Source organism: Idiotropiscis lumnitzeri, chromosome 8 (genome assembly GCF_059441095.1).
Source record: "Idiotropiscis lumnitzeri isolate Australia: NSW breed Sydney's pygmy pipehorse chromosome 8, RoL_Ilum_1.0, whole genome shotgun sequence".
In the NCBI taxonomy this organism is placed as follows: domain Eukaryota; kingdom Metazoa; phylum Chordata; class Actinopteri; order Syngnathiformes; family Syngnathidae; genus Idiotropiscis; species Idiotropiscis lumnitzeri.
In genome coordinates this window covers 4,932,047-4,951,213 of record NC_142398.1, presented here as the reverse complement: position 1 = coordinate 4,951,213, position 19,167 = coordinate 4,932,047, and the positions used below count along the sequence as shown (strand labels likewise).

At 40.3% G+C, this 19,167-nt stretch overlaps 2 protein-coding genes and 1 long non-coding RNA gene across 5 annotated transcripts in view; 2 read left to right on the top strand and 1 right to left on the bottom strand.

Moving 5' to 3' along the window:
• Positions 1-473: 473 nt before the first annotated feature.
• On the top strand, positions 474-7,516 carry mfng (MFNG O-fucosylpeptide 3-beta-N-acetylglucosaminyltransferase). Of its 3 annotated transcripts, none has more exons than XM_088303806.1 (8): positions 474-1,205; positions 2,458-2,503; positions 4,649-4,718; positions 5,117-5,285; positions 6,090-6,175; positions 6,249-6,414; positions 7,099-7,184; positions 7,257-7,516. In XM_088303806.1, the coding sequence occupies exons 1-8, from the start codon at positions 873-875 to the stop codon at positions 7,306-7,308; spliced, it is 1,008 nt and encodes a 335-aa protein (XP_088159932.1). In that variant the 5' UTR covers positions 474-872; the 3' UTR covers positions 7,309-7,516. The 3 variants fall into 3 exon arrangements, with proteins under 3 accessions (XP_088159932.1, XP_088159930.1, XP_088159931.1); XM_088303804.1 differs by having other exon boundaries at positions 478-1,205; positions 4,616-4,718; XM_088303805.1 differs by having other exon boundaries at positions 561-1,205; positions 4,616-4,718; positions 5,117-5,270.
• A 959-nt stretch (positions 7,517-8,475) lies between these two features.
• On the bottom strand, positions 8,476-14,680 carry LOC148331801 (uncharacterized). The gene is made up of 4 exons (XR_015844762.1): positions 14,270-14,680; positions 13,799-14,160; positions 12,080-12,161; positions 8,476-8,495 (listed from the first exon to the last, which is right to left on the bottom strand). It is a non-coding gene; the product is annotated as an uncharacterized LOC148331801 (long non-coding RNA).
• The window catches only part of LOC148331800 (protein phosphatase 1 regulatory subunit 29-like), a 134,735-nt gene continuing 127,287 nt past the window's right edge, over positions 11,720-19,167 (top strand). Inside the window, exons 1-2 of the mRNA XM_088303802.1 lie at positions 11,720-11,775; positions 16,342-16,481. The gene's annotated coding sequence lies outside the window, so the exon portion shown is untranslated. The remainder of the gene's footprint in view (positions 11,776-16,341; positions 16,482-19,167) is intronic.

The following is a 19,167-nucleotide window of genomic DNA, read 5'->3' as shown; positions in this document are numbered from 1 at the left end:
CATCAGCCTTAAAAATGCCATCAGGGTCGGACCGTGTTTTATTAATTTTTTTACTTTGTGGATTATTTTGAGTCACCATTAGATTTATTTCTGCCCTAATCATCACCTAACTTTTTTTCATGCCATTGTTCTATAAAAAACACTTTTTTCAACTTTATGGAACTAATAGTTGTAGACCAATGGTGTAGCAACACATGTTGACAGACCGATTTTCCGTACTCGCAGGCATGTATTTTTTATTATCTGAAAAAAAAATGATTACTATTATATCGGCTTGCTGGATCACTTACCTTAGTTTAATTCTCCATGACTGTGTTTATACTGCGCCCAGTGGCCAAGTTGCAAGTTGTTGTTTTTTAAGGGCAGGCTGGAACATGAAAAGCTGTCAGTGCTCCAGCAAAAGCACAAATATTAAACACATTGTTGAATGTGTACTCTTCAATCTTTTTTTCCTGCGGCAGATGAAGCGAGTCACTTCCTGTCTGCAATGATTTGACACGGAGTATGTCACAAAGACAAACTTTTCCGATTTAGTTTTGTGACGTAAATGACATTTTAATTTGATTTCCATTAATGTATTTATAGCTTACACTTATTGACTTATTACTGGGCGCCCACTCTACGCCTTTGTAGTTTGACTTTTAGTCCACGTTCAGGAAATTGAAAATGCACACGCACACTCACTCACAAACACGCGCACACTCACAATATTTTTTACTCTTAGTATAATTTGGTCAAGAAGCGCGTGTGATGACGTCACCGACGAAGAACGCAAGCTGAAAGAGGAAGGCGATGAAATGATACCACTTGTCACAATGGTTCATTCGAATTCTTTGTGATTGATTTTTCTTCTTTTGACTTGAAACTGTGCCATGAAGAAGCGATGGCTTAGTCGCAGGTTGCCACTCTTCATCCTCGCCCTCTTCGTGGTTCTTTACGCCGACTTTGAGTGGGACGCCAGCCGCCTCTGCAAGCTCTTTCCAGCGGCAGGTAATCCTCGCCCCGCTCCGGTGTTCGAAGCCCTCCGGCGGACACCCCAATCCGCCACCCGCGACGCAGGACCCGCTGCCGCCGGACCGGGGAACCGCCGAGGATCCGGGCTGCAGCTGGAGGACATCTTCATCGCGGTCAAGACCACTGGAAGGTTCCATGCGACGCGCCTGGCCCTCCTTTTAGAGACCTGGATCTCCACAACCAAGTCGCACGTGAGTTTTATTAGAGCTAAAGTATGTATTAAAAATACATGTGCAGCGCCTGACTTATGTGGAAGCGATCTATCCCGCATACCATCAACAAAGATTGCATCATTTGCTTGAGAGAAGTAAACAAATCCAACAAGATCAACTATTGATTTGAATAAATACCTATTATATATTAATATATAATACATTTACGCTTATTCATATATGTCACAAAATGTAATTCATACAATTTCTAAAAGTAATTAATGTAAGTCCTATATACAGGGTTTGAGCTGGCATGTATGCCAATATGTTTGTCACAAATTGAAAATGACAATTTTGAAAAAAATAAAAAAATAAGGCAAGACCATATTAAAAACATTTTACTATTCATTCGTGATACATTTTCTGAATTCAATTTAATTTCAACTTTAAAACTTAATAACTCTCAAAGTTGTAAAATTGGATGTATCCAAACGTTCAATTCATTAAATGAAATACTCACAGCCTTAAATGAAACAAAACAACTCAATAGAAAAGTTGAAAAAATGACTATAGTAAAAATAACTGTTATCTACCATATATTAATCATACATAATTCTGTTTTGTTTTAAGTAAAGTAGAAGGTAGGTTTCTAATTGGCAATGTCGTAAAATGCAAATGTACTGATAGTCATTCAAATAAATAATTACTAATAGCCTCAAACTACATAAATGAGCATCATTAGAAAGCGTGAAATAAGTTAATATGCATCATTTTTCACAATAAGTCTTGTCAGAGGTGTTTGTCAACAGCTAAAAATGTCAGTTTCCAAGTATTCATTCAAATGAAATGAATAGACTGTGAAGACAAAAATAATAAGAATTTAAAATATTAGTGAAGTAATCAGCTTCCTCTCAAATTTGTCACGTTGATTTGAGAACACTGTCACAAGACCATGTTAGCTGACTCGCGCACACACACACACACACACACACACACCCCATACACGGATACACACACATACACACCCCCACACACCCTTACACACACACACACACACACACACACCTACACCCCCCCGCCCCCCACACACACACACACAGGAAGTGGTGTCCGGGCTTCACAGGAAGCAGAGCCTCTTAACAATATGTGAAGCGGAAGTGCAGAACAGGAAGTTAAGAAGCAGATTACACAAGTGAACACACTCTTCTCAATCATTTCACATGGAGCGGCATCATATAATATGCAATATTCATTCCATATGGCATCATATTTTCTCCTTTTCCTCTTGCAGACGTTCATTTTTACAGACACGGATGATGACCACCTCAAGGCTGAAGGTACGAGAGGGAGCTAGAAAGAGTAGCTTCTGTCAAAAAGTGACACATTTGTGTGGGGGATTTATGATATCCACCACCGCTACCCCAATAAACTCATAAACCTGTCAGACATCGAAGAATAAATTATGGAAAAATATAAACCAAAAAAGCACATCCGTAAGCAATAAGATTCACATCAGAGATTTTACGCCATCTTGTAAATAATAAAAAATACACCTGCAGTCAATCAAATCCATACCAGGTTTTTTGAAGACGGCGGCACAGTGGCCGACTGGTTAGCACGATGGCCTCACGATGAGAGACAGCATCGGGCGCGGGTTCGATCCCGGCTCCGGCCATCCTGTGTGGAGTTTGCATGTTCTCCCCATGCTTGCGTGGTTTTCCTCCAGGTACTCCGGTTTCCTCCCACATTCCAAAAACATGCATGGCAGGCCGATTGAACACTCTAAATTGCCCCTAGGTATGAGTGTGAGTGCGGATGGTTGTTCGTCTCTGTGTGCCCTGCAATTGGCTGGCAGCCAGTTCAGGGTGTCCCCCGCCTACTGCCCGAAGATAGCTGGGATAGGCTCCAGCACCCCCTGTGACCCTAGTGAGGCGAAGCGGTATAGAAGATGGATGGATGGATGGAATTTTGAAGACATCGGATGTCGACATCAAAGGGAATTTTTTTTATCAAACATCGTAAAACAATAAAAAAAAAGCACAACAACAAGCACTGAAATTGTTTTGTGATATAGAAGCATAAAGTTTATCGTACGTCTAATAGTTGGTGAATTTATGACCCCTACTACACCTTCTCCTCACCATCTCCTACCACTTCTCCAATAAAGTACAGTAAAGCACTTGGAAGTCATTTGCAAAAAACACAGCAGTTCCTTAAAGGGGTAGTCAAGGCAAAAGTTTTGTTTGAAAGAATTTGTTCTATCTGCCCTCATTAATCTGAACACGCTATTCTGATTAATGTTGTGGTCATGGAATAAGAATTAAACATATTAATATATCCATTTACACCAATCTTAGGTGGCTACCACTTTGACCTAATACTTCTCTCTGCTGTTGACTGAAGTCGATGTCAACATGCCCTCTGGCTCATATCACAAGACCAAACCCAGAAAACATGTTCGCTGTGCTGTTGGCAATGTGAGCAAGAGTGAAGAGCTTCTTAATAAAGTCATAAAACTGTTAAGATGAAAGGATAGCTTTATAAAGGGCGTATTACAATTAAAAAAAAAAAGCAGAAAAAAAAAGCAGACAACGAACGCAAAGTGTACATTTGGTGATGTGACAATATCCTGGAACTAAATCCTGGCATAGAATGAATAACTGTCATGAAATAAGGAATAAAATGTAGGAGTTTGGAACATCCTTTAAGGTTTAGTCAAAAATCTTTGTACAAAATATGTATTCCAAAAAAAGTAGACTCAGGTAAATTGACAATAAAGATTTATTTAACAAAGATTTGTTAAAAATGAGCCAGGACTGAAATGAAAAAAAACAAAAACGCTTGCAAAAGGCAAGGATGACAAAAACAAAAATTGCTTGTTACAAAAGGACACAGATATCTAAAACACGTTCATACGAACCAAAATTATGACTATGAAAAATGACAAGCAAATAAGATTACCGAGGCAAAAGTATGTGAAACAAGAATACGGAATACAAACATGAACATCAAGTCATGTGAACACTTGGGAGTCGTGAGCAAGGCAAATAATCCGACAATGTGCTGTCGGCTTGGCGGCATATGGAAAGCGCTTTGTTACAGTTCCAGCTGGTGGAAAATGCGCTATATAAATAAAATTGTATTGTATTGTATTTTATAAAACAAAAACGCAAACCTGAAAGCAATGCAGTGTCCAACTGTTACTTTATTACAACCTGTATCTGTCAGAGATCAAATATGCTTTTTTAAAGTCATATGACTAAAAAAAGCATATCCGCAAAAAATATAATTTTTAATTTTTATTCTGTAATCAAAAGATTAAAGGGCAGAATGAGCAAAGCAAGTATATATATATATATATAAACCTTTAGAACTTGTATCATAAATCATTCTTGAGTCAAAAGCACAATAACACTCATTGTTGATATGAATGTGATGACGTACTTTAGGCTACAACATGGTAGTGACAAGTTGCCCTTCAGATCACAGTCAGCAGGCTCTGGCATGCAAGATGGCCGCCGAGTACAACGGCTTCCTGGCATCCGACAAGAGGTGAGGCATGATCTGGATTTTCCTTGGCGTAACTTCAGGGAGGCGGGTTGGACCTAGTGTTGGTAATTTTGCAGATGTGCACAGCCAAGTGGATCTACCAGTTGGAGGGCTTCGCCACTGTGGATGTGGTCACAGTCAACTTCAGTAATGGCGAATCAAAGTCGCTCCTTTCGTTGCCTTAAATGCGAGTCTCATGGTGGCTCTTTGAGAATGACATGTGAAGAAGATTGGACATTTTTGTCACTTGGAATAAACAGCCAGTATTTTCAAGAAATCCCTGCAGCGTATTCAATTTCACTCTCAGCTGCTGCCTGACCAGTCATGTTTTTGTCTTTTTATTGGGTGGCGTGGAAAGTTTTTATATCGACCGTAAAAGTATGTTTGTGTACGCTCCTCAGGTGGTTTTGTCACGTGGATGACGACAACTATGTGAACGGCGAGGCTCTCGTTGCCACGCTTGCTGGTTTCCCGCAAGATGGTGACATCTACGTGGGAAGGGCCAGCCTGGACAAACCAATCACGGCGTACGAGCTCATGGCGGGGAACCAGACGGTAACCTTTCTATATGTATGTAAGAATGTGTGTTTGTGTGTGCGTGTGTGCGTGCGTGTATATGTATGTGTCTAGTTAGTCGAATAGCCAAATATAATACGGTCATTATGCCAATATATATTTATGATCATTTTCATTTAATTTACTTTTAAGAGTGACATTGCATCATCTGAGTTTTTTTTCATTACGTTTTTCAAGCAATTAAATGAAAACAAACGTAATAATTGAGTGAAGCAATTCTCTTTAACCACACGGCTTTGCCGTAGGAAAGTCTGCTTAACTGAAAGCGAATAAACAACGCGCAACTCAATTGACATGCTACTGTTTAGCATCACTAGTTGTGATTTTAGAAGCAACGGATATTTGAATACAAATTTCGGAGCAACGTAATTTCATATAATGGAACAATACTCACAGGCATATATTCTTGATCCCCTTCGAATATCACAGTATATTAGTCACTTGTAGTAACTTCATTCGTGTTCGCATTAACTGCACTCTAATGCAATCCTGTGGCCAAGGTGGGCACACCACAAAAAGCAGTGCAATGAATTTAATTGCAACGTTAAATCATGATGCATAAACTGTTTAATTCTTGAAAATAGATTGAATTTACTTGTCTATGTTTTTAGAAAATACAATGTTATTAAGTGTTGTTTTTCTTTACACATTCACAAAACTTTTCATTTTTTCGGCTGGAGGAAAGGCATCACTGTATTTAGAATTCAATCTCTGTATTCACCTTGCAGCACTTTAAGGCCACTTACGGTAGTTTGTGTGTGAGTGCGTGTGGGGGTGTGTGTGTGTGTGTGTGTGCAGAGAGAAGTGAAGTTCTGGTTCGCCACCGGAGGAGCTGGTTTCTGTTTGACTCGCCGTCTGGCCCACAAGATGTCTCCCTGGGCCCGGTACTTGTGGACTCTTCCATCATGTTTCACTATCGGAACCCGCCTTCAATAAAACCTGTGTGCGCGTGTGCAGTGGCCCCCGCTTCCAGGAGACATCAGCCAAGATTCGTCTGCCTGACGATTGCACGGTGGGCTTCATTGTGGAGAAGCGAGTGGGGGTGTCCATGGTCCACTGCCCCTTGTTCCACTCGCACTTTGAGAACCTCATGCTGCTTCACCGCGCCAGCATCCCGCACCAGGTATTTGCGTCCCTCTAGTGGACCCACATAAAACTGCAACAAGTATAATTTAAGGACCTTAAAAACACAGAAGTGTACAAATAAACACACAATTACACACAATGAAAAAATACATTGTGTTTCAAATAATTATGCAAATTACATTTTACTCAGATTTTCATGAATAATTGATACAAATGTCAGTCACTAGAATTTTCAAGTCATCAGCCGTTCAAATTCCAATTTCATTGAACAAATCTCAAAATGATGACAATATTTTTACAATAAATAACTCAAAGTCTGCTGTTCCAAATTATTACGCACAACAGCATTTGGACATAATTTATAGGCTGTAAAGAACTCAAAATGGCCAAATGTTAAATTTGTAGCATTATAAGACCTTATGAAATATTTTTTATTGAAATAACTTTTGAATAAACAGGCCTAGTTACATGTTAATAAAGGACCCCTTGCTTGATATCACTTAAATAAGCCTTACATCCATTGAACTTGTGACGTCTTGGACAGTTTCAGGTTTTATTGCTTTGCAGGATGTTAGAATAGCGTCCCAAAGCTGCTGCTTGCCTATGAACCGTCTCCCACCCTCAAAGAAAATTTTCTTGATGAGACTCCAAAGGTTTGGTTACAGTGTTAATTGAATCGACTCTGACGCCACCTGTGTGTGTGCATCTGCGTGTGTGTCAGGTGACTCTGAGTTACGGCCTGTTAGAGGACAAGATGAACAGTGTGGAGCTGAAAGGAAGTTTCTCCAAAGAAGAAGATCCATCCAGGTCAGCCAATCAGTCACTGAGCAATAATGAATAAGTAATGATGAATAAATAAATGTTGTACTTCTGAATCAGGTTTAAGAGCTTGCATTGCTTGCTGTACCCGCTGACCAGTTGGTGTCCCTGAACCATCTTCAAGAAAAACCAAGATCACGACTTCGGAACCGACAGAACAATCTGCCTTGACTTTGAATTAGTTAAACTCCAACAGGTGTTTTGCTCAGCAAATGGACATTGATGAATTGTACATATATTTGTAGAATAACTCATTTTAATAACTCTGAATAATTATGACATTTCAGAAGAACCAGAAAAGAAACTCTAGAAACGCAAAATTGTGTTTGTGTTATTTTTCATGGGAAAAAGAAAAAGAGGCTAAACAACGCAATTTTTGTTTTAATGGAAACAAAATTATGTAAAATATTTCCTTAGAAATTAACTTTTCCTCAAAACAATGCTAACATTTTGAATGATAACAACTGACAAGAATTTTAATACTTATAAAAGTAAAAAAAATCAGTTGATTTTCAAGATGAAATTGACCACATATGATCTCGATTTTCAACTGTTAACTGCTTAAAAGCAAAAAAAAAGATTTGAGTGAAAAAAACTACACATTTTCAACGTAAACTGATGTTTTCAACAAAACAAACCACATCGAATTAATATTATTAAGGGGAAGTCAAATCAGAAGTCATTTTTTGATTAGCTGCTCAAAAATATCCACCTTGACAATTGTTTTTCTCAACTCGTCGACGTTTTTAAATTGTGCTGTATTTGTGTTTGGAAAATGAGATATTTGAGTCATTTTCAGCAGGGAACAGAGTCGTGGAAGGGTGCTGGAGCCTATCTCAGCTGACTTTGAGCGAAAGGCAGACTACACTTTCAACTGGTTACTATAATTGGGAAAGTCTTTTGTAGAGCCACAAGCAGCCACTAGATGGCGGCAGCATCCCATGTAGCGCCTCCTATCGAAGGCAGGCAACGTGTGCGTGCGTTTTGGGTATTTATGCCCAAGCTCATGCATTTTTTGTGCTCGTGCATAAATTGACAACATGAATTTGTATTGTGCTCAATACAGTGTGTGTGTTTGAGTCCACATGTGTTTGTGCATGCGTGTCATTTTTTTAATACAAAAAAATAAATAAAACAAAATTTATAACAACTTGATTTTGTGTGCGTGTGTGTGGTTCAAGTGGTCTTCTGCAGGATTCCTCATGGGTTCATCAGAATAAATGCACACACAACGCACACACACACACACACATACTGTTGCAAACAAGCAGGCAGGTGATGAATCAGCAAGCTGGTGAGCTGTGAACACACAAACAAAATCTCAGACAAATCCATCTACATGCACACACACAAAAGATACAAACAGGCCTACACTCAGACACTCATGTACACACGTGATACATGCAAAGACACACACTACACACACTAACACATGCATAAACACCCCAATACATGAATGTACGCAAGCGCGTAGACGCATGAACATGCGAACACACACACACGCATACAAATGATACACAAAAAGATACACGTACACTAAAACATGCATGTCGCAAACGACACACACACGCTCACGCACAAACAGATTCTTACTTCAAAGTGCTAGTACAAATGCACTGAAATGCAAAAAAAGTTCCTTGAGGGATGAACTGACGTGTTCTTGTGGCGTGCAGAAAACCTGCAAGTGTGTGAAAGGGCAGCAGTGGTGTTGATGTATTTGTGTAGCCGAGATGGCAGCGGCGGCAGCGGCAGCCGTGTTTTATGTGAGTGATAGACTTGAAGTGAAGCAAGATGGTTGGCAATAACACCAAATGACTCCATAACTCGCTTGTCTCTCTTCATGGAGCCTTCAAACACATCTCAACAGCTGACGACTTGCTCTTATTTGAGATCTTGGTTGAGTCCATTATTAGCCTTTTTTTTTTTAAATCAGATGTATGTACATTTTGGGATATTTAAAGGGTCAGTCAAGCATTTTCTCAACAAGAATTTGTTCTATGCGGCCCCACTCGTTCGAAACACAGCATTCTGATTAATAGTGCCTTTGTGGAATATGAGCAGCAAAAGTCACCCGTTATGATCCATCTCAGAGGGCGGACGTTTTACCACTTGCTGTCGACTGGAAATGACATCAAGCTTGCTTAGGGCTCAGCTTGCGAACGTCAAATGACCAAACCCAGAAAACAGTTCAGCTGTGATTGGACAAAAGGGTACACCACAAGGGCGGCACGGTGGACAACTGGTTAGCACGATGGCCTCACAGTGAGAGACAGCATCGGGCGCGGGTTCGATCCCGACTCCGGCCATCCTGTATGTAGTTTGCATGTTCTCCACGTGCTTGTGTAGGTTACTCACACTTACTCACACACGCATTCGTACACGTTTTCTAAAAGCGACACGCGCACACGCGCGCGTAGTCATACGGGCGCGCTCACATTCACGCGCACGCGCACATGCGCACACACTGTGGAATATGAGCACATACATCTGGTCCACAACAAGCCGGACTGGCGACAGCAGCAGCCATCAATCATTGCTGGGCAACACTTGCACCCCTCTGTCATCATCCAATTACCGGCCAGCAAAGCCATGAATCAAGCAATCAGCACGGGCCGAGGGGGCTGTCTAAATATTGCCCCACTGTGGCTGACACGAAAGGTAAGAAAAAAAAAGTGGGCCTGGGAAAACTAATAATGTTGGGAAGTAGGTTTGCTGTAAAGTTCGCCAAAGCAGCAGGACATTTTTTCAAAAGGGCGGAGCTAAACACACCGCAATGCGCCGATTGGTGGATGCATAGAATGATGACATGCGTTATGACGTCATTCAAGATGTCACGCTATGATGTCATTTCCAAAGATAAAGACGAAGTTGCGGAAGAAGGAGTCAAGGAATGATGAAGATGGAGAGTTGAAAGGAGGTAACGGAGAAGGTCCGCTGAGGGGGGAGAAAGGAGGAGTGGCTGGAGGGCGCGAGAGAGGCTGAGAGGTTGGAACACGCATGCAGAGAATCTCAAGAGCCGCACTGGTTGTGGTCGTCATGGTAACAGCAGGGAGGCAAGCACCTGATACATGACGCGTGTGACTGCGCGTACGTGTTCGTGAACGTGTGTGTGTTCACAAAATATGTCGAACTTTTTCCATTCTCACCAGACACTTCATTAGGTACATCACTAGATCACATTCAAAGCAAAATGCACAGCGTGTTGATTATCATGCTTGTTCAAGCGTACTTATAATTGGCACTTGTTCTTAAGATTTCAAACTCAACAATTTGTATTTTCTTTAGTAAGGAATTACATTTTTTTTGGGTTGAAATGTAAATTCAACCATTTTGTACATAAAAACAGATTGAACAGATTTGAAATTCAACCAGGCTAGGACTATTCTGAGCACAAATGAGTGGTCATTTAGTTGGATTTCTTACAGAAAACACTGTGCAGCAATCAGTCCAAAATACAGTGCAATTGTGTATTCCAGTGCAAAACTAAATACAGCAAGCATATCAAATAAATTAATCAAATACAAACTGAGTGGTTAACCTCTCAATATTTTTTATGATAGCCAATAAAAATCCTGGATCGAAACACAAACAGTTTACTGCTATAGAAATACATCTAACATGCAGTCCTTTTTAAAATAAGACAAAGACAAAACAGGACAAGCCAATAAAAAGTAAAAAAAAAAAAATAAAATAACGCCATTTGTAAATCACATTTTAAAATCTCAAATTTAAATATGAATTTAATGTTGAATATTTAGTCGGATCTTTTTTTTTCTTTTCTTAAGACCACAAGGCTCATATTTACTACTTTACTACTTTTCAACGTTCTCTGCAGCCTTCCTCATAAGTTTACAATGCACAAAACAAACAAGAACTATGATGTTTCAAAATTGTTTTTTTTTTTATTTGTTCATCACCCAAAACAAAAGCATTTTATGCATTTTCCTCACCATCCTTTTCGGTTTTATAAACAGAATTTTAGCAGCAAATCTGACAAAATATTCAGCTTTAGTCTTTTTTTTTTATGCAGAAGACACATTTGAGATCCATCCTGAGCCATGCTGGTGCCTATCCCAGCCATCTTCGGGTAGTAAGCGAGGTACGCCCTCAACTGGTTGCTAGCCAATCGCAGGGCACACATAGACAAACAACCACTCACGCTCACAATCACACCAATTTAGAGTACTCTTCAATCCTGTTCCTCAAGGGCCGGTGTCCTGCCTGTTTTCCATCTCTCCCTGCTGCCACACAATTGATTCAAATGATTCAGATCGTTATCGAGCCTCTGTACACCTTGCTGATTATCTGATCATTTGAATCAGGAGTGTTGCAGCAAGGAGTGAAGGAAGACAGGCAGGTTGAGGACCCCTTATTTAGAGTGTCCTACCGGAGTACCCAGAGAAAACCCACGCAAGCACAGCGAGAACATGCAAACTCCACACAGGAAGATTCGAACCCTCGACCTCTGTGCTGTTAGGCGAAACGTGCTCACCAGTCAACTATCGTGCCACCCCACGTTTCAGCTATTATACAGAATTTGAAGAGAACATCCAATTGTTTTCATCGCAGCCCATATAAGGTACGATGCAGTATTTTGTTGGTAAGAAATCCTATTAAATATTCAGCAGTGGATTAACGGGACTGCGTGAGGATTTCTGCTGTTAATTTCTGATGTTGAATGAGATTCCAAAATGTACCTAATGAAGTGACCTTTAAGTGTGGACGCTTATGCTTGTGATGTGTTAACATCAAGGATAGGGCTTCTGACAAACAGGTGACCGTGGCTATAAATAACTCAAGCAGATGCATGCATGTTAATTATTATGGTGAAAGCGAGCGGGAATGAGAGAGCGAGAGAGAAGAAAAAAACAGGCTTTACTCACAACTCCCAGCAGAGATGACTTCAGCGGGGCCTGCACGAGTGTCAGTGGTTTTGCTGTTGAAAATCCATACACAGCGACGACACTGCAACCAAAGAGTCAATTTAGATGAACGCCGAAATCTGATTAGATTTAAATGTTAAAAATGTAAAAAAAAAATACATAAAAAATATTTCACATTTTAAAGTGTCTTTGATGTCATAAAAAACATCTAAATTTAATTAGATTTAATGTGTGATTGGCTGACAACCAGTTCAGGGTGTCCCCCGCCTACTGCCCAAAGATAGCTGGGATAGGCTCCAGCACCCTTGCAACCCTTGTCAGGTTTGCGCGAGACTCAAACTATTGTCATTGATTTTTGCATAAACATATGTTCCAATTTTGTAAAAAACTCAAATTGGTGTTGCAGAATTTTTTTTGTCCTCAACTCTTAAGTCTCTTTGCTTACAAAAACGTCAATGTTGCGTCTGTTGAAGTCTAAATCATCTTTGATGTCAACAAAAAATGTGTGTTAGACTGATTGGGGAATCACAATGTTCTCTGATTTTTGCGAGACAAAAAAAACGTACGTCAGATTCACGAGGACAAAAGTATCTTAGATGTTCGCAAAAACACGAACATTCGGTTCACGGAATTATTTTTATTTTTTTAATGAAAACAATTGATTTACAGATCTTTCAAAATCGTGGTTCCTCGATTCTGTTCTTTCTTCTGTCATCACATTTTATTCATTAGATCCTTTTGTCATCATCTCTTCCTTATTTTGAGCATTCCCTTCTTTCCATTTCCCAAACTTCACTCATCACTCCTTCCTTGCTTCCTGATAATAATTCTTAAGTTTATATAATATAATTTTTATTGACTGATATGATCATTATCGCTCCTCGCCCTCATCTTCGTGGCTAAGTGACGATGTTCCTGCCACTTTCCTTATCTTTCCACATCCCGTCTGCCTTTTTCCTTCTCAGTGACTTTGGCGCCGTGGAAGTTCGTCCTTGCAAATCTGTTTTTTGTCAAGCGTGTCTAAGAGCTGGAGCTCTGGGTGGTAGGAATAAAATGCTACAAAGGGGAGATGACAGCGATCTTGTTTCATTTTTTTTTCTCTACACTTCATGTTTTTTTTGTTCTTGCTTTATGGACTTGATGGAGAGTTACAACCAAAAATTGGAGGAAGAAGCGCTGCATGGAAACAAGGAACGTGCAATGAAAAAAAGATAAAAGTGTATAAGGGGAGACAACGAAATGGGAGTTAGCCCCAAAAGGATGTAATTGATGAAGAAGGCAGGATGGAAGTGAGGAAGAAGGGAAGATCAAATGGGAATGATGAAGCGGTGACAGACGAATAATGCAGATGAGGAAGAGGCGATGATGGATGGATGAGGAAGTGGTGATGGCAAATGGATGAAAACGAGGAAGTGGTGATGATGGAAGGATGGATGTATGGATATGAGGGAGTAGTGATGAGGGAGAGGGGGTGAAAGGATGGAAACAATGAAGCGACGATGAAGGATGGAAATGAGGACGAGGTGGCGATGGAAGAATAGAAATGAGGATGAGGTGATGGCTGAAGAATGAAAACGAGGTAGAAGTGACAACCAAAGGATCCGAACTGAAAAGACGTGACGCTCAAATGTAACAGAGGAAGCGTTTCAAACAAGGATGCAAACAAGGAAGCGGAGATGACGGAAGAGTGGAAACGAGGATGCAGTGTGCTTGTGTTGCCTGAACGTGACTCCTCATTCCTCTTGTCAGTCTGACTCGCTGGCACTTGTCGAATTCGAGAGGATGCAAAGATGCCGAGTCAGAGCGGCTTGCCAGCGGTGCTTCATTACGATGCCTGTGTGTGTGCTGGGGGCGGGGCATCTGAGGGGACACCGACACCATGCAGCAACTGCATGGCAACAAATAGCTGGCCTTCATCTTGACGTCTGCTGCCCACTTGGATCTCCCTGCTTACACTGCTCTTGCGTGCGTGTGCTCAGATTGTCAATCAGCTGTGCGATGAATGCAAGTACAGTCCAGTATTGAGCTGAGCCCCGTTTTAGTGAGCCAATCAGAGGCCAGGATGTGACTCTGCTGAACCACTAGGAGGAAGCAGAGCAGAATCAACCTTAACAACGCCACAGGTGTCCAACTCCTGTCCTTGAGGACCACCATCCAGCCTGTTGTAGATGTTTCTCTCCCCCAACACACCTGATTCAAATGAGCAGCTCTTCTGGAAGCTCCGCAGGAGGCTGCTAATGATCCAAAGCATTTGAATTGGGTCTGTTGGAGGAGGGAATGTCACGGTCCGGGTTGATGTTGGTGAGGACCCAAACGCAGGGAAGCCAGGCAGGGGTAACTTAAAGGGCATTTAATGAACAGAAAACAAAAGGCAAACAAGGAACCTGGAAAAACTGGACAACAACAGGAAACCAACGACAGGGACAGGGACAAGCGACAGGGACAATGACAGTGAAAATGACAATGGACCAACAAGAACTGAAAGCAACCAGGGAACTAAATACACACAAATTGACGAGACAACGAGGAGCACCTGGACAAGACACGGAGGGTTGGAAGGACCGGATTGGTTAACACAAGGGCTTGGGTAAACGAACACAGGTGGACACAATCGACAAGACGAGACAAGACACAGGAACAAGGCCAAAACATGAAACCAAATACTAAACCAAAAACAACAAATACAAATCATGACAGGGAAATAACTAAAACAGGTTGGATAGTGGCCCTCGAGGACCGGAGTTGGACATTTGAGGTTTACAATGTCAAATTTGTAATTTTGTCATCACTTCTTCCTCATTTCCATCCTTTCTATCCTCACCTCTTTCTCATTTACATTCTTATGTCATCAGCTGTTTCTTGTTTCCGTCTGTCTGACGTCAACTCTTCCGTGTTTTCCATCCTTCAGTTGTCACGACATCACATCTTTCGATTCTGTTCTTGTATCTTCACTGCTTCAACAGTCACGTGTTGACCCTACTTTGCACTGGAGGTCTTTCTTGTTTTAACAACACCTCTTTTTTTTTCATTTTCATACACAGTTTCTGATGATTTTATTTTGTGCAACCACTTGATGAAAAAAAATAAATGAAATAAAATGTATTAAAAATTTATTATTAAAAGTTTATTTAACCTAAACTATTTACAGTGTACATTTGATATTTTTAGATTTATATACCATTTTTGAATGACCATAACCACCCAAATTGCTTCATTATCCCTTTTTAGTTTACATTTTAATAAAAAATAAAATGGATGAAGATCCCTTTCATTATAATTTTCATTTGTTTTAAAACTTTTAGAGTGGATGCAGATTCTATTATTATATTGAATATGATGTTATAACGGATATTTATTTTAATTATTTTATCTCTCCCATTTTACATCTCACTTGAACAATGCATGAATTGGATTATTATTGGGTTTTTTTTAATCCAGAGAAGTTTTAATGAATTCCACATGATTCAGTTTATCATCTTTATTTCATTTTCTTTTAATTTCCTTTATCTATCTATCTATCTATCTATCTATATATATATAATTAAAGCATTAACTCAGGTGATTAATCCAATTTTTTTAACTCAGTTTGATTTACTTAAAAAATAATTTGCATACTTTGCCAATATTGTGCCATATTAGCTGTACATCTTTAGAACGTCTCAGAACAAAACACTGTGTTCAAGTTACCTCTGGGCCTTGCAAACCAACGCTGCTGGAGTGAGGCGCTTGTGGGCAGTTTTGAGAAATGCCTGTAAAGATGTCTCCATTTAAATCGTATTCAAGACTCAAAGAAAGCTATTAGAACAGTCTTTGAATTAAATGTATGATTTTGCATCAATTCCAAGATGTTATTCAAGTGAGTAAATATCTTTTACAAGCTTCGCAAAAAATAGTAGCTGAAAAATGTGATTAATCGCAATTAATTATGGAATTTTTTTGTGATTAATTAGTTGAAAAAATTAATCACTTGACAGCACTAATATATATATATATCTATATCTATATCTCTCTCTCTCTCTCTCTCTCTATATATATATATATATATAAATATAGATAGATAGATAGATAGATAGATAGATATACAGATAGATAGATAGATAGATAGATAGATAGATAGATAGATAGATAGATAGATATAGAGATAGATAGATAGATCAATGATGCCGAGTTCGCCAAGAGGCTGCAGCCCCAATTCACCAGCAGCCTCCATCCATAAGCCAGCGACCCCCCTCACCCCCGCCCCTCCTCCCACCTTCCAGCAGCAGCACACCGCCTCTCCCATCACTCCTCCTTCCTTCACTCTCGCCTTCCTCCTCTGCTGGAACGCACCGAACCTCATCCTCCGCTGTGGATCCTACGCCGGCCGCCTGCAGCCTCAACGCACGACGTACTTGCGGACGAGGTAAAACCGCGCTCACCTTCTCATTTGGAGAATTTCTGCACTTTTGGACTGCTGGAGCATGTGGTGTGTGATGTGGATCGGACCGCTTCTTTAGCGGGGAGGTGGTGGTGTTGCTTCAGTGCTTGGTGACGGCGGTGGTGTGTGTTTGTGGGTCTGTGCGTGTGTGTTGCATGGGTGTGCGTGCGCGATGAAGACGCGCGCCAAGAAAGAAGAGGAAACACGTGCATTTCCATATTGCACCATTGGTCAAGGGGAGGCGTGCATGCGTGTGCACCTGTGACATGTGTGTGCGTGCTTTTGATTGACAGCTGAAGGAGGGAGGGGAAGGATGGGAGGGGGGGGGGGTGACTGTGGGTGGGGGTGTGTCCCCCCCCAACTGACTTGACTGATTGGTTTCCGTGCACCCTCCTCTTTCTCAATGCTGGTCACAATACCGTCGAGCCGCCACAGGCTGGATGTCCGATGACTGATGGATTGAGTTTTTCACATTTGGCCGGTGAAGTTGTTTCGCTGAAAGGACGGGCATAGCCGCGACGTGCAGGGGGTGGGGGGGGGGGGGGGGGGGGGGGGGGGGGGTTGTGGTGGTTGATGAAAGAGTCGGTAGTTGAAGAGTAGAGTGGAGATGGTGTCAGATCAGGGTGGTTGTCGGTTTATCTTGACTTTCCACCCGGTGGAGAAGTGACTCAACTCACAAGGTGATAAATTTGAGTCCTATATTGGTCACAAATGGGTCTGACAAAAAGTACCTTATTTCCCCAACACAATTTGAAATTTGTTTTTGGTGTGAATTTTAAAAGATTACTATTTAAATACATTTCTTATTTATTTGCACATGCAATTTTTTTTTATATTAATAACTTAATAACTTTTCATTAAAATTGTTTATGTCTCATAGAAAAAGTTGAAAACCCATTTTTGTATTTTTTTTTAAAAACGCCACATTTTTGAATGGATGTATATATATATATATATATATATATATATATATATATATATATATATATATATATATATATATATACACATATTAGAGCTGTCAAAATTAAAGCATTAACTCTGGTCATTAATCCAATTTTTTTTAACTCAGTTAAATATTTTAATTCAGTTAACTCAGTTTGATTTACTTCAAAAAGCATATTTAGCATATTTTGCAAATATTATGCCATATTAGCTTTACATCTTTAGCGCGTCTCAGAACAAAACATCGTGTTCAAGTTACCACTGGGCCGTGCAAACCAACACTGCTGGAGTGTGGAACTTTTGGGCAATTTTGAGAAATGCTTCAAAGAAAAATGCCTGTAAAGATGGCTCCATTTAGATTGTATTCAAAAAGCAAAAAAAGCTATTATAACAGTCTTTGAATGAAATATACTTCATATTTCGTGATTTTGCATCAATTCCAAGATATTATTCAAGTAAATATCCATTACAAGCTTTGCAAAAATAGTCGTTGGAAAATGCGATTTATTAGTTGGAAAATTAATAAAACTTAACCCCCCTTTGTTAAATCACCAAGCAACTGTGACTCATGACAGTTTTGGCAAAGCTGACTTCAAATGACTTCAAGGCAACACCCAACCACCACTTTTGTTGACTCAAGAAGAAACTTCTATAGAAACATTTAGACAAAGTAAAGGAGACAACAAAATTTCCAACAACAAATCCATCATGTCATGGTGGTGGCAATGTGATGTTCTGTGGCTGCTTTGCTTCTTCAGGACCAGGGCAACTTGCAGCAATTTTTGGGAAAAAAATTAATCTGTTGTTTACCAGAATATCTTGAAGGAGAATGTTAAACGCTCTTGGATCATGCAGCAGGACAAAGATCCAAAGCAGCCAAATAAGCCCATCCCAGAAGGTCTCAAAAAGAACTAAATTAACATTTTAAAGTGCGGATTTAAATCCAATTGAGATGTTGTAGTGTGATATTCAACGGGCAGGTTAAGGTTGAAAACCCTCCAATACGGCAGTGCTAAACAATTTCTGTGAAGAAGACTGGTCCAAAATTACTCCACAGCGGCGTGAAAGACGCTTCACCAATTATTGCAAACGTTTGATTTCAGTTATTGCTGCCAAATGTGGCATAACTCGAGGGGGCAATTACTTTTTTCACAGATACGGGCCGGATAGGTTTGTATTGTTTTCCTCCCTTGGTTAATGAAATCATCATTTAGAAACTGCATTTTATATATCCTTGGGTTGTTTCTGTATGATGTTAAAATTGGTTGGATGAAATGACGGGTGGAACGGTGTTTGACTTGTGCGATGGCCTCACAAATTAGCGGTGTACGGTTCGATTCCGGCTCCGGCCTTCCTGTGTGGCGTTTGCATGTTCCCCCCGTGCCTGTTTGGGTTTTCTCCGGGTACTCCGGTTTCCTCCCACATTCTAAAAACATGCGTGGCACGTTGATTAGATTCTCTGAATTGCCGTTAGGTATGAGTGTGCATGCGATTGTTGGTCATTGTGTGCCCTGTGATTAGCTGGCAACTAGGATAATGGATGAGTGTGTGGATGTGTGTGTATATATATATATATATATATACTCTTAAAAATGCTGGGTCAAATTTGCAACTCAACTGTTGGGTCAGAGGTTGGGTCAGGTTCATGAAACATTTGATTAAAATTGGGCTAAAATGTGAAACCGTCTGTTGGGTAAGAGATGGTCCACCCACAATTTAAAACCAA